Consider the following 16,193-nt stretch of genomic DNA (forward strand, 5'->3'; position numbering starts at 1 on the left):
TAAATTGCCTTTAAGAGTATGATACGGTAATTATATGTCTTTTGCAGTGCTATGTTGTAACATTATGTAACATCAATATGAGTTTGGTATTTAATCTATGGTGGCATGGTTACTAGTGCAGGGCTTGATTTGGCTTTACAAAACATGCACAAGTGCAACCTAGTATTGAAAAATGCAACCTAATATTTATGTCTACATGTGCTAAGTGCATGTAAAACAATTCTTTGTGTCTGACGAACCAACCCTCACTTGTCCACACAATATCTATCTTTGAACAAACTCAGTGCCTCAGTACCTAAAGCTTATTTGCTAAGTCAGCAAGGCCATGTAATTTGTCATGCTTTCACCATGATGTCATCAAACTTTGGGTACCTCAAGATAATGTGCACATGTTCCTATGACCTTTTTTTACAGCAAAGCGTAATTAATTTAAGTGACACTGATCCTTGAGAGACTATACTGATCCATGAGATTCTATACTGATCCATGAGGGACTATACTGATCCTTGAGTGACTATACTGATCCTTGAGTGACTACTGATCCATGAGACACTATACTGATCCATGAGGGACTATACTGATCCTTGACTACTGATCCATGAGACACTATACTGATCCTTGAGTGACTACTGATCCATGAGACACTATACTGATCCATGAGTGACTACTGATCCATGAGACACTATACTGATCCTTGAGTGACTACTGATCCATGAGTGACTACTGATCCATGAGACACTATACTGATCCTTGAGTGACTACTGATCCATGAGACACTATACTGATCCTTGAGTGACTACTGATCCATGAGACACTATACTGATCCTTGAGTGACTATACTGATCCATGAGTGAGACACTATACTGATCCATGAGACACTATACTGATCCTTGAGTGACTACTGATCCATGAGACACTATACTGATCCTTGAGTGTCTATACTGATTCTTGAGTGACTACTGATCCATGAGACACTATTCTGATCCTTGAGTGACTACTGATCCATGAGTGACTACTGATCCATGAGACACTACTGATCCATGAGACACTATACTGTTCCTTGAGTGACTACTGATCCATGAGACACTATACTGATCCTTGAGTGACTATACTGATCCATGAGACACTATACTGATCCTTGAGTGACTATTCTGATCCATGAGACACTATACTGATCCTTGAGAGACTAGACTGGTCTTTAATGGACTATTTTGATCCGCAAGAGACTGATCCGTGGGATACTGTACTGTATATTGATCCAGATTACCCCTTTTTGCCAGGCAAGCTGCCATAGTTGGTTGAATGTTTCTTGACAACTGTGATGCATGTCCTGTATATAATCCAGTTTTAAGCACTCCATTATATAACCTGGGATAACCACCATATTTTGTATTTCCAGATCACCAGAAATTGGAAAGAGAAGCCAGGATTTGTAGGTTGTTAAAGCATCCCAATATAGGTAAGTCTCCCTTATTTACTGTTACCTTACATGATGACATGTTGGTAGCCTGTTCATGTTGTTTTAGGAATGTCATACAGTGATTCCTCAACATAAGGCTCCTCAATGTACTGCTAACCTGGATGCAGCTCACAAAATTTCATGAAGAATTTCACTTATGATACCTTATAATCAGGTTCAAAATGTACCCATTTGGTGCGTTATAACAGTTATAACTATCCCCTGACCAAACAAAATTTTGCAGAAGCATAACAAAATTATATAAAGAGGTCTTGGTCATTTTGTGCACATATTTGAAAGGGTATGAGATGCTTTTGTCTTCTTGGCGCCTCTATTATGTGTTCTATGAAAAAGGTTAAGTGTTAATTGTTTACTATATCACCATACATTTAATACAATGTCATGTGTCATGTGTTTACATTGTCACTATATGTGTGTCGTGCTTACAATGTCACTATATTCATGCGTGAAATATTTATGATATCAAGGTATCATGTTGAGGGGGATTGGGGGACTTTTTGAAGGGGCCATTATTCTCCCCCTTATCCATGCCAGAATCCACGCCAGAATCTGCTGGAAGTGCAAGCTATCCCAGTATCACCTTCTGTGTTGTTGTCCTTGGTCTACACCAAACTTAGGCTTACAAGAGCAGCAAAGGTCAACTGCCTGCCTCTCTTTGGGCTGTCCTTAGTTTGGCTGATGACCCAGTGTGTTAGAATAGGTACCCAACAACCTATCCTGGATCTAAGAGGTGCGACCTGTGAAGATTCGGGGTAGAATATTTCTTCAGCAACCCATGCTTGCCGTTAAAGGCAACTATGCTTGTCGTAAGAAGCAACTAACAGCCTAGAATATTGTTGAGTGCGGCGTTAAACAACAAACGAATCTAAGTGGCGACCAAAAGGATCGGGTGACTTGGTAGATAGCATGTCCTAGTACCCTGACAGGATGGGTCCTTGCTCACAACATCAAGCACCGGATTGTCTGGTCCAGATGTAACAGCCTCCATGTGAAATTCAACTCGGGATGAATGAGGTGATGATGCCAGCCATAGTGAAGATTCATGTAAAATACTTCACAATATTTGAGATTTTAATCGTTTCCTTTACCAACTTAGTTCCAAAACTAGAGCCTGATTACAACAAATATTTTATACCCACATCGCGATACGATTCTTGAACGATAATCTGTCACAAGATGAGTTTCAATCTATGCATAGATGCCTCATAAGGTCCCTAACCATGGAACATGCATTCAGGCGGTGAGTGCATCAATATCCTGTAATTGGCGCTATCAATGCTGCAGTGCACCCTGGGATGTAGGCAGTGATAGGTTCAGGGATCAATTATTGATACATTGAACACACTTAGTGTTTTCATCTCTCACGGAGCCTCAGATTAAGAAAACTTTGATTGACGACATTATCATCCCCAGTGAAAACTTGCCCCAGGTTATGGATGAAATTGGAATAATCACATTGCAAAGTCTTGCCTTGTGAGAAGATGAGAGAGCATGCTTGATCCCTGCCTTGTCATTTCCATGGCTTTGTTGGAGAGACAGTGGAGATGGAGTGTTGTCATACACGACTTGTTGTGTTATTCAGTGCCTTGCTTCCTGTAATATTTGGCACTGACGCTCAATATGCTCCTCAGAGAGTACACCCATGTAGGTGAACAGATGCCAGTGTTAACGGAATCCCATGGCCTACCTCTCCCGTCATGAACATGTTCAATCTCACTGCACATTTAGGGATTGACATTTCGTAGTCTTGGATTTGCCTCTTTTCTTTTCCTAATATCGTCTGACCTGTAAAACACTGAAAGAAACAACAAGTTGGTTATTTTTTTATCAGAAAAATAAATATTATGTTGTTTTTGTAGTGTTTGTTGTGTTGGCACACTCACTGAACACATTGATGTCATTTCCAACAGGTACACTGTGTTCATCTCAGTATACTTCTCTAGTATGTTGGTGGAATATAGCTTAAAGCAATGTGAAAAACTCCTTACACTCCTCATATTGCCGTGTTAAAATTAGGAAAAACATACAGTTGTATATTGCATCTGGTAAGAGGAAAACAGTTCTTCAGTTTAGTTCTTGTAAACCTTAACAGAGTCAGTACATGACAACAATGTAAGATAGATATGTTTTATACTTGACAATATCGCAAAGAACATGAATCATGTCTTTTTAATCTTGGTTTTCCCATTGAAACATCCAGGTGATATAAATGTGCTGGGAAGTTGCAACACCAAGTTTTAATTGATTTTCCAAGTATGATTGCAGTCAATTCAGGTAGATATCTACCTGAAATTAAAGAAATGTAGTGATATGCAAGAAATAATGTAAGATGCCTAATTATGTAAGCTGAGGAGTAATGTAAGAGGAATGTTGCAAGATGATGATATTGTGTAAGATTCATGGCAGGATGAGGAATAATGAAGCGACAGCAGACGCATTGTGATCACTTGGTCTATGACTGTCGGCAATGATTATCTGCCACAGACAGATGTCAGAACAGGGCACATGAGCCAGCACAAGATATCATAGGTCATTTTTCCATGAGGCATGCTGAATTGCAGAGTGCACAGTGGAAAGGGATGGGCATGGTGTCTCCCATCTTTCAGTGACAGAACTGATGTGGAGGCCAGTGGCTGCGAACAGTGGGGACTGCATCTTGTCCTGTTGTTTTCCCCCACCACAAGGTGGAAGGGTGATCAAGGAATGGGTGCTGTCGGTCGATCCGTCAGTCACATATCGTTTCTGGAACAGAACTCCAAAACAATGAGAGATATCCTTACCAAACTTGGCTCATAGATAGGTCTAGTGGTAAACTGGTGCCTTTTGATTGTTTGAGATTTTTTTTAAATATATTTTTTCGAGTTTCCATATCAAACACTTTGACTTAGACTAAAAATGGCAGTTTTGACAAGGGATATGAGTATTTCATGCTTGTGTTTAATTAAATGGGTGCAGGAAGCTGAATACACTATCATGGTTATGAAGTCCTGAAATTTTAACAGAAATTTGATTTTGTTTTCAAACGAATGCTTCTTCAGTGAGCACTTCAAGACATTATTTCCTCTGTACCCACACTCATTTTTGTCACAACTCCCAGTATGGCCAGTGAACAATTAATAGTTTTTCATCATTTCCTGGAACCAATATTTCTTTTCTGAAACAGGTCTGAGATTTGATATTGTAAAGTGATAAGAATTTATATGTTTACTTGTTATTTTGTCTATTGATAAAGATTGACAGCTACATCTTATGGTGAGGACTGAGAATGTGATATTATCCAGGATGTCTGCTGATAAGGGTATATGTCCACCTCAAGGGTCAAGGTCCCAGGTCTACCACTATGATTTGTTGGAAGTCAGTGAGTCATTGGTACATGCAAGCCTTATCACTGATGCCACGTCAGTTACTACTGTTTGATCTGTAGCTTCCACAGTTGTATGCCAGTATTCTATTTCATAGTGTTGCCATGCCATTAATTGTTGCCAGACATGTCAGGAGAGATGATTGACAAATTTGGTGTTTAAATTGATGTTAAGTGATCTACAGGATCGCTCCACGAATGCTGCAAGATTGAAGTACCTCACCGTCAGTACCTTACTTTTGATAGATAGTGCCTGCATAATACAGATTCCCCAGTGTACTCTGTTGAAGCATCGTCATAGCAACCATGGAGGCCTGCTCTACATCTCCCCGATTTCACATCTCATTCATTATTGATATGAAATGAACTCCCCAGTCAAATTCCTCAAAACCTAAAGTAATAGTCTGGATGGAAATAACCACCAAACATTGTATCCTTCAAAGAGATCTTCTTTCAGACATTGTGTGTTCAGTAAGGCTTGTAGGAAGGAGTGGATAGTCTTGTAACATGATGTGATGGATTGTTGTATTTGCTGATGGCAGAAACAGGCTTCTATTGATCATTAGTTGAGAGGTATCAGAAATGTCAGCTGAAAAATATATTTATTGTAATTTTTTTAAATGTACGTGTATTTGATGTCTTTGGGGAAATACTGCAATTGACTATACACACCCGGGTTGCTAGTCATGTTGAGTACACAGTGGGTAGTCTTGATGAGTGAGTGAATGTGGTTTAATGCCGCTTTAAGAAATATTCCAGAAATATCACGGCGGTGGACACCAGAAATGGGCCCCACACATTGTACCCATGTCAGGATTCAAACCAGGGTCTTCGGCGTGGTGAGCAAATGCTTTTTATCACTAGGCTACCTGACCGCCCTGTAGTCTTGGTATGCAGAGGTTATGGTGACATGTTCTACAAATTCTACTTTGTGCTATTAAGAATTCCTGACAGGTAATTTTATTGGATTTAAACAATATATATTACCCATGGGTTGAGAAATAACTGAGCTCATAAAAAGAGTATGTGCAGTGGTGCAAATATCCATCCCTTCATGTGCACCAGTGTATTGTTTCTGTCATCCCGCTTCACTGTTGACGTCATGCTTGATATGTATTTAGTATGTTCATGTATGCTGTTATTACATGAGTTCATGAAGGATACAGCAGAGCTTTAGGTAACTTTTTGAGCAATTGAGTTTATACTCTTGGGTTTCTCTTTTAATTGGGTTATTACATTTTTCATTGTGCAACTAGTATTTTTTCACTCATCCTTTCATCACTCTATTGTTTTGTTTTTCTAAAATGAGTGAACATTTTAAGATCTAAAAAAAAATGAAATTTTTTAGATGCATATAACTGTTCTAAATATATAGGCTTGACTCAGAAAGTAAATTAGCTCATAGTTGTGTTTCAGAAATCTGTTGTACGCATGCTGAAAAAGCTTCATTGGGTATTTACGTGTGCTGTTTTTACAAAATTGAGTTTTTCATTTAATGCATGCGTTTCTGTACGCAAGATAATTGAAAGTAATTGGGTTTTGTATATTTTTGGGGAGTATTTACGCAAATGCAGCTTATCTGTAGCTCTGATGCAGATACAGGAGCTAATGAGGCCACCTCTATGTTAATTAACATATCACAGACAGGTAATATAGTATTATGCTTATGTGATAGACAATAAGAATAGTTGTTTGCCCACTGTTAAATGTAAAAACTGCAACTTGATGGTTTTCTTTCTCTCTAATTTGCCAGTGTCTGTAGAACTGTGAGAGTGTCCGCTCATTTATTGATTTCCTGTAATCTGATTGGCTGAATGTGCCAGCCACACTCCCTTCACCCATGTACCTTAGGATGCCGTGTATCCCTGGCTTTTCCCACACAGTTCAGGTGCCTTAAATATGGCAGCTCAATCGGTAAATTTTTGTAATTACTAGATCTAATAATATGGATTTTGCTGTTGCCATGGGAACTATAATCTGTGCAGTGGAATTTGTTGTTGTTGTCCCTTGTGTGTTAATTTTTGTGCTGGAGGTGCTGGTGTGTAGGATCGTGGCTGTTTTTATATGTGAGATCCAATATGATGCCAAATGTCTTTACAATAATGCCCTCTGAATTGCAGCCTCCGGCCCTGAGGGTGAATGATATTTGCATTGACATGAACGATGAATGACCGACACAAAACTTCCAAAATTATGAAATTGTTACTTTTGTGGTTTAGGTAACCATGGTGACCATGGTTGCTATTTCAACTGAACTGATATATAATTGATATGTAATTCTACAATAAATGTCCTCTTGGAATGTAACTCTACAATGGGAGGCGACTATGAAGGAAAATCTATGCATGTTCACTTAGCAAGTCACAGCAAGTCTTCCAAGGCAAACTCCACTTTCTTGAGACATCAGGTGCTTAGCTTGTTACGTATTTTGTCCCCAAAATACTGGCTTCAAACATGAATATGCTCCCAAAAAACATTGTTGTTATGAAGTAGTTTCATGCCATAACCCCATTTGTGATCCATGTAAGGAGATTTCTGCTGTCTTTCCCCAGATCCCTCCCCATGGTCTGATTTTTCTGAGAATATTAATGACAAGGCAACTCTCATCATTTGCCTGATGAAGATCAATTTGACCTCTCTTTTAAGCCTTCCAAGCAGTTATGTTTAGGTTCCTATATATTCCTCTATCAGCCATAGCATTGTCTAATGTATGAGTTCCAGGTCTCTGGATAGAAGCTCAGACACTGATGAAACAATATCAGAACCTCATCGCTTAACATGTTGGTGCCTCTTTAATGAGCGGAGAGTTGTTGTTTTGTTAGTTAGCATCCTTCTAGGTTGCCACAGGGCGACATTTCAGCACTGGCCCCACAGAGACGCAGTGGCCGTGCCGATACGTCTTTAGGCAACCCACAAGCAGGCTACAGTTAAAACTAATCAATATCTGCAAAGCAGAGGCCAAGCGTTCTCTCAGAATAGAACTGGGATTATGCCACCTAAACTCAGGTCCACAACTGGTGGTGTCCTCTTCTAATCTGTGTATATTTTCCACCTACCATGGCATCCTTTATTGGTCACAACTTAAGGGTGGAAATGTTTTTGCCAGTATTTCACATTGCATGCAGATGTTTAGAAGTAACTGGAAGTTAGACTTTTGGAATTAATGTGTGCCAACTAGAATAATAATTTTGATCCATCATCAAACTCAGTGAATGTCATAACATCAAGGCTAGATTATAAGCAGTTGTAATTTGGAACGTTTGCGCCCTTCCCTTAACCGAGCTTGATAATACCCTTTTCCATTTCTGAATACCCTCATGTATTTTGTGGATCATGCTGTGCATTAAGTGTCTTATATGCTCTTCATTTTCCATGTGTTTGCCATGTGTGTGTCTCCTGCATATGATTGGCACTGTCACAATGTATTTGATATGAGTGTGGTGTAGAGGCAGTAGGAACATACTAACCATGCCATTATGATGATAACCATGGTATACAATTTTGAACCTGAAGCTTGTGGATGAGGAAGGAAGTTACAGTCAGGTTAACAATGGCACCATTGTTCCGTTTGTCCTTGGCAGGCCAGACTATGGAAGTAAGGTGAATAGAGGCAGGTTAATAATCAAGTTTGATTAGCAGATATCCTTCGTCATCATTGCTGAATTGTATTTGGTTGTTTTGGGGGTAATAATTCTTAACTAGTCACTGGTTTCATGCTGGATCTTGAACTGTTTTAGGTGGGAATGTGATACCCACAGCTTGTAACATTCATGAAGTAGCAAACACACGTTGGTCCTGCGCAGTGTCTCAGCTGACCATGTGTCTGTTTAATCACCAAACTATATTTTGTCAGGATAAGCTTTTATGGAGTACTACTGATCTTCAAACAAAATAAGGTATTAGAGATGAACAGAGTTCTGCCTGCAATAGGGAAATGAGAAGTATGTAAACATGGTAAACTATTCCAAACCCTGTGCATTACATAGCCTTAATGCAGCTTTTCATGCATTACATAGGTTTTATTGCCCCTCTGGTCCATGCATGACATAGGTTTTATTGCCCCTCTGGTCTATGCATGACATAGGTTTTATTGCCCCTCTGGTCCATGCATGACATAGGTTTTATTGCCCCTCTGGTCCATGCATGACATAGGTTTTATTGCCCCTCTGGTCCATGCATGACATAGGTTTTATTGCCCCTCTGGTCCATGCATGACATAGGTTTTATTGTCCCTATGGTCCATGCATGACATAGGTTTTATTGCCCCTCAGGTCCATGCATGACATAGGTTTTATTGCCCCTCTGGTCCATGCATGACATAGGTTTTATTGCCGCTCCAGCCCTATTCTTTACATCAATTTTATTGTAGCTGAGTGGATGTAAGACTGAGGGCCTTGCAAATGTGACGGCTGTAATGTAGAGTTGATGATGTTCTTCATCAGCATCCATTCAACATGTTCAATGCACTAGTGTCATTACAACGTAGTCAAGCAGACTTGTGATGCAATCGCAGTTCAAAAAAGCTTGGTGAAGTTTCCATGTTTGTCTTGAGACACAGCATATTCTGAACCCCTGTTGGTGTTAAATGAATCCACCTCTGTGTTTTCTTATTAGCTCTTCATGAACCATTTAAGATTACAGCCGATATCTTTATAACAAGACCGCAGACATTATTATGAGGAGAATTTTCACTCCATGCACCAGGTGCATGGAGGTGTTAGTGTATGAACTAATTAGCCCCGCTCTGTGAAATGCTGATGTACAGTTTAAACTCAGTATGAACATTTAGCACACTTATCATCTAATACCTCCCTAGCAGAACCTGACGTTAAGTAGAAGGAGAACTATCACTTTAGGTATAGGGGCGGTGGGTTAACCTAGTGGTTAAAGCGGTCGCTCGTCACACCGAAGACTCTGGTTTCTATTCCGACATGGGCACAATGTGTGAAGCCCATTTCTGGTGTCCCCCTGCTGTGATAATGCTGGAATATTGCTAAAAGAGGCATAAAACCATACTCACTCACCCACTTAAGGTATATTATGCAATCTTTGTATTAGGATTAATTAGGTTAGGCAGTAAGGCAAACGCTTATTCTGATCATGAACCATTTTGAAATCATATTTAATGTTTTAATTACAAGAACAAAGACATTTTTTGGCTGAATTTTGAACTGCATATTTCATCAGAGACAGTCTTGGCATCAGAACATAATCTCTGAGATTGACTTCTAACACTCAGTAGTACAGAGTTGCTATGTCTGAAAGTTGCCATGAACCATATCAAATTCAACATCTAGAACCTTTTGTAAAAGATCACTCACATTTGTAGAATGGTAAACTGATTTCGATGTATAAAGCAATCCTGAAAAGTGTTACATATATGCAAGGTTGGCTGGCTGCTATAGCTGAATAGCATTACGTAGAGTTCTATTTTCACTTCGATTTAGGTGGGTCAGTTGTCATGAAGCATCCTTCTTGATTAAATCTATATTTGGTTGTTGAATGACTCACTAAATGTCATCCATGAGACCAATGAAAATGAGACTGTTAAGTCTTTGTTTTGTGGAGTTGGTTATTTTCAGATTTTCAGACGATAAATAACAGCAGAATGTGATCAAATATAACTAGTCTTTTACTGTAGTTGTATCACAGTGACTGTTTTGGGGTTCTTCATATACCTGGCAGAATGGAGCCAAATTGGAAAATTTGCCATCACCTGTAGTGGTAGGTCAAGATTGTGGACAGTGACGACTTGCCACATCGTCACACTTGGCTCAAGTACTGTGAATGGCCACAGCTTGTGAAATCTGTTTCAGCACCCCTGTTAGCTTTTGATCTTCTGAATAGTGTTGATTACTTACAGACAGAGCTGAACATATTATTATAGTACACCAGCCGGGACATCATCCTGCAATGCCCACTGCAGAGGTTATAGCTAGGATGCATTGCAGACAGATTTTCCCAACTGCTATCTCTAAACCCTAATTTTAGTCTTGATTTGCTTTGTCTAATTTGAGAGAGCTTGACAGAGTTTGACTTGAGTAGTAATTTGATTGTCTGTCCACAGTCAATACTCTCATCCAAGAATATAAATTTTCCACATTATTGATTCTCTTGAAATCCTCCCATTTGCCCGATGTCCTAAACAGTGGAATTTCTGGTCAGATGTCTTCCATTGGCAGTCTCTAAGTAGTCATGTATTGAGAGAAGGGTGGGAAAGACAATTGTAGAAGAAACTTGTGACATATCATCAGAAGCAATGGTAGTATAGATGAAGAGACTTTAGACCCATTGCCAACTCCTCTGAAGACCACTGGCCCCATTGCCAACTTAGTTGAAGACTTTGGCCTAAATGTCAAATTTGCTGAAGACCTTTATGCACCATTGCCAACTTATTTAAGACTTTGGCATTGTTTGAGTTGAGGACCTTTGCCCAATGCCAAATCAGTTAAAAGACCCTAGACCCATTCCCTGATTGTGTTTTAGACCTCAGCCCCATTGTCAGCTCAGTTGAAGAATTTGGCCAAATTTTCAGTTCAGTTGAAGAACCTTAACACAAATGATTTGAGGACCATGGATCTTTTGTCAGCTGTGACAAAGTCCCTAGACCTATTGCCTACTGAGATGAAGCACTTAGACACATTGACAACTGAGATGAAGAACCTAGACCCATTGACAACTGAGATGAAGAACCTAGACCCATTGCCTACTGAGATGAAGAACCTAGACCCATTGCCTACTGAGATGAAGAACTTAGACCCATTGCCAACTAAGATGAAGAACCTAGACCATTGCAAACTGAGATGAAGAACCTAGACCTATTGCCTACTGAGATGAAGAACCTAGACCCATTGCCTACTGAGATGAAGAACCTAGACCCATTGCCTACTGAAATGAAGAACCTAGACCCATTGCCTACTGAGATGAAGAACTTAGACCCATTGCCAACTAAGAGGAAGAACTTAGACCCATTGCCAACTAAGAGGAAGAACCTAGACCCATTCCAACTGAGATGAAGTCCCTAGACCTATTGCCTACCGAGATGAAGAACCTAGACCATTGCCAACTGAGATGAAGAACCTAGACCCATTGCCAACTGAGATGAAGAACTTAGACCCATTGCCAACTAAGATGAAGAACCTAGACCCATTGCCAACTGAAATGAAGAACCTAGACCTATTGCCAACTGAAATGAAGAACCTAGACCCATTGCCTACTGAGATGAAGAACTTAGACCCATTGCCAACTAAGAGGAAGAACCTAGACCCATTGCCTACTGAAATGAAGAACCTAGACCATTGCCAACTGAGATGAAGAACCTAGACCCATTGCCAACTGAGATGAAGAACCTAGACCCATTGCCAACTGAAATGAAGAACCTAGACCTATTGCCAACTGAAATGAAGAACCTAGACCCATTGCCTACTGAGATGAAGAACTTAGACCCATTGCCAACTAAGAGGAAGAACCTAGACCCATTGCCTACTGAAATGAAGAACCTAGACCTATTGCCTACTGAGATGAAGAACCTAGACCTTTTGCCTACCGAGATGAAGAACCTAGACCCATTGCCTACTGAAATGAAGAACCTAGACCCATTGCCAACTGAGATGAAGAACCTAGACCCATTGCCTACTGAAATGAAGAACCTAGACCCATTGCCAACTGAGATGAAGAACCTAGACCCATTGCCAACTGAGATGAACCTAGACCCAATGCCTACTTGAGTCGAGAACCTTGGCTCTTGCCAGCTAAGTTGACCGAAGACCCATGGCAAAAATGAATTGATGATCAACTGAGCATCAGCATGAACTTTCTCATGTCGCCGCAGCTCAGGATGGGAACATCTGCTTTTGACCTCCGCATTGAACCCCGTATCCAGCTATACACAAGATACAGGTGGATAAGGTAAAACATGCTTGCTTAAAGGGAGGGGTAAGTGGTCTGCTTTAAACTAGAGCTTTTTTGAAAGTCAAACATTTGGCTGTGTTTCTGACCAAAATAATATGTCTGAAATTTGATGTTAATAAGGCTGTATTAGCATGATTAGAATCAAAATGTGTAAACAGAATTGAAAACTCCGTTTATTTGTACAGTGGAACCCCATCCCTGTTAATCTGGAATCCCCACTGCCAGACAATTACAGTTAGGAACGTCAGTGATAGTGTGATATTAAAATATACACTTAATTTCTTAACCCAGATATTTGTTTATCTGTACAATTTCACCTCTATCCGTGCCATATGTCACTTATGTCCTCTTTTATCAGAGGAGTAAGTTAAGCTTGCCATCATTATCGTAATGTTCAAGTCAAAGTGTTTCTGTAATTCTATAGGAATTTGTGTAGAATTTTCCTTGAAATTAAAGAGTGAAAAACCATAGAGCCTCTTGAGCTATAATTGACAGAAATGTCACTTTGCCATTAAAGCCAAAAACTACAAAGGCTCCCATTGATTAAATAACTGCAAGTAACATGTTTATCTCTGAAACCCATTCAAGGCTGCATGTATGTACACCTAACAGCAAAGATATGTATCATACATAGGTTAATTACAGCAAGAGGTCTACAAGTATGATCTGCCTTATATGTGGCAATTCTGTAGTGTGACCTGGGCCTGGAAACAGCTTGCACCATGTGGAGCCTGACATTATATTGATGTGGAAATAAGTAGACAATGAATCCTCTTCAGGGTGATTCTCGCGCTGTCAGCTCGGTAAGGAGAGAGTAAATGGGAGGCCTACAAGTTATCATAAACAACACTGTCTTTAGCTCACCTGACTGATGGAAACATAGGCCTAATACTACCATTAGCTAACCTGGTTGAAGGAGACATGGGCCTAACACTGCCATTAGCTCACCTGGCTGAAGGAGACATGGGCCTAATACTACCGTTAGCTCACCTGAATTAGCTCGCTTGAATAATTAAGACAATTTTTTTATTTTTGTAATCCGCATCTATGGCCTTGTCCATAGAGCATCTGCCCAGAGTGTGGGGGGGTCAGTAGTTTGATCCCCAGCTACTTCATACTAAAATACCTTAAAAGATGGTATTTGTTATTACCCTGTCTGGCGCTTGTCATTACAACAAAAAAGCACACAAAAAAGCACACTTAATAGCACACATGCAGGCACAAGCACAGACACACAAACACATACACACAGACACACAGTCTCTCTCTCTCTCTCTCTCTCTCTCTCTCTCTCTCTCTCTCTCTCTCTCTCTCTCTCTCTCTCTCTCTCTCTCTCTCTCTCTCTCTCTCTCTCTCTCTCTCTCTCTCTCACTCACTCACTCACTCACTCACTCACTCACACTATAAGTTCAGTAACCTGAGTCGGTTAAAACCCCATCAAGTTATTGATTGTTTGACTGTTTGATGAACATTTGGTGAAAATATAGGGTACATGGGTAGATAGTAAGTATAGTCTTGGTCAGTCTCACCTTATTCCTCCCATTGTTTGAATGCCATTCTTGCTGTCCCCTGCTGTTATATAACCGGCATTCACTCAAGGAAAAAGGAAAACATTACATTAATACAAAAACCATGAAAAAGAATGAATTATTACCTCAACCCTTTTTGTCTGAAATACAAACATCCACACCCAGTGTATTGTCATCAAGATCTAACCAAAAACTACTCGGCTGATAGAATTGAAGTTGTTTCTATCAGCATGATCAAACTTGTCAACATTGACAGCTTAATCTTAATTGTATTAAGATAATAAAACGAGTATGGGTTTAACCATGAATGTTGAAGGTTTGCTTTGATGCAGGCATGTGGGGTGCTGTTGGAGAAACACTTCAGTTTAGTTTGTTTGAACAACCTTCATGTTATCATCGAATATGTTGAGCACTGGCAGGTGCTTGTTAGGAATTTCATTGCCTGGATATTCCTTGTTAACTCCTCATCCAAAGAAGAACAGCCATAAAACACTGATCCTTGTTCCTGCTGGTATACATGCACATCTCCCTGGGAGCAGGTCACGCTGACCGGGTGGGGACTTTCGTTTATCACTGTTGTTTGATCAATAATCATCATGTTTCTCAAAACAGAGTCCCTTATGTGACAATATTTGTTTTGAAATGTATTCCTGTACTGTAATGTGTTTTTACGCTGTAATTTGTTAGCTTGGCATCATTATGCGAAGACTAATGTAAGACAGTTCATAGGAAATCAATCCAAGATGGTGAAACTAGTTATGGCTTTGTTTAGGGACACCTGTACCGAAGACATAATACTCTGAGGTTTTTTACATGCATCTTATACATGTCATTTGGGGTCAAAGCCAGAGGAAGTTATTGCTGGCAGTGGAAGTACTTGTTGGCAAAGGTTTAAATGTAGCTTATCATGTGTAAGACTTAGGTTCATTTCAGTGGATACTACTTGTGAATCTGATTCTATGTGTCTGTCAGCTTGACACTGCTGGAATGATGCTAGAAGAGGCATAGAACCTCACTCACTCACTCACCTAAACCCACCCTCACTCACTCACCCACTCACTCACCCACTCACTCACCCACTCACTCACTCACTCACTCACTCACTCAGTGTTAGACCAAGGCTATAATTGAGTTACTGTTTTTATTCCAATTTTTTAGACAGAAGTAGATGAATTAAAAGAAGCCCATAGGGCCCAAAGAATAATAAGCAAAATGTGTATTACTTTGGACTGTTTCTTAACGTGTATGATACCTGATATTTACTTTAAAGGGTCAGTTGGGGAAGGTCCTTGAATTTGTAGACAGATGCAAATATGATCCACCTGAGGAATTGACTTTAGAATCTGATGAGCAAGACCCTGCATAGCATGCGCTGACAGAAATACTAACATATGTCTCCCAAACTGAGAGATACAGAATTGATTTAATGTATGACTTCACTGTAGTACTGTACTGATAAGACCAATTGTGCTGATTTTCCTCAGGGTCATCTGTCAATATGCCATCAATACAGCTAGCAGACACTGGTGTCACTTGAACACTGACGCTACTTCATTGGATGTTGAAGTCGGTATCGATATATACTCCTCCACTTTTGATAGGGACAGTCAGATATGTCTTTCTATTCACATATACACCTAGAGAGGGGTGGTCGGATAGCCTAGTGGTTAAAGCATTCACTCATCACACCGAAGACCCAGGTTTGATTCTAAACATAGGTACAATGTGTGAAGCCCATTTCTGATATCCCCCAACGTGATATTGCTGGAATGTTGCTAAAAGTGGGATAAAACCTCTCTCACTCACTCACTCATTCACTCACTCACTCACTCACTCACTCACTCACTCACATATGAGAATCAGTTTTGTGCAGCATGGAAAGATACAAATATCCCTATCTCAAGTGGAGTAG

The 16,193-nt window shown here is 40.0% G+C and overlaps 1 protein-coding gene across 23 annotated transcripts in view; it reads left to right on the top strand.

Moving 5' to 3' along the window:
- Nucleotides 1-16,193, top strand: part of LOC139468530 (calcium/calmodulin-dependent protein kinase type II subunit delta-like) — a 135,895-nt gene that overhangs the window by 15,527 nt on the left and 104,175 nt on the right. For all 23 annotated transcript variants that reach the window (XM_071250542.1, XM_071250543.1, XM_071250545.1 and 20 more), the window contains exon 3: nt 1,400-1,459. In XM_071250542.1, coding sequence (XP_071106643.1) covers nt 1,400-1,459 — 60 coding nt within the window. The remainder of the gene's footprint in view (nt 1-1,399; nt 1,460-16,193) is intronic.

This window comes from Haliotis cracherodii, unplaced genomic scaffold, assembly GCF_022045235.1.
Source record: "Haliotis cracherodii isolate W230 unplaced genomic scaffold, xgHalCrac1.p SCAF_2, whole genome shotgun sequence".
In the NCBI taxonomy this organism is placed as follows: domain Eukaryota; kingdom Metazoa; phylum Mollusca; class Gastropoda; order Lepetellida; family Haliotidae; genus Haliotis; species Haliotis cracherodii.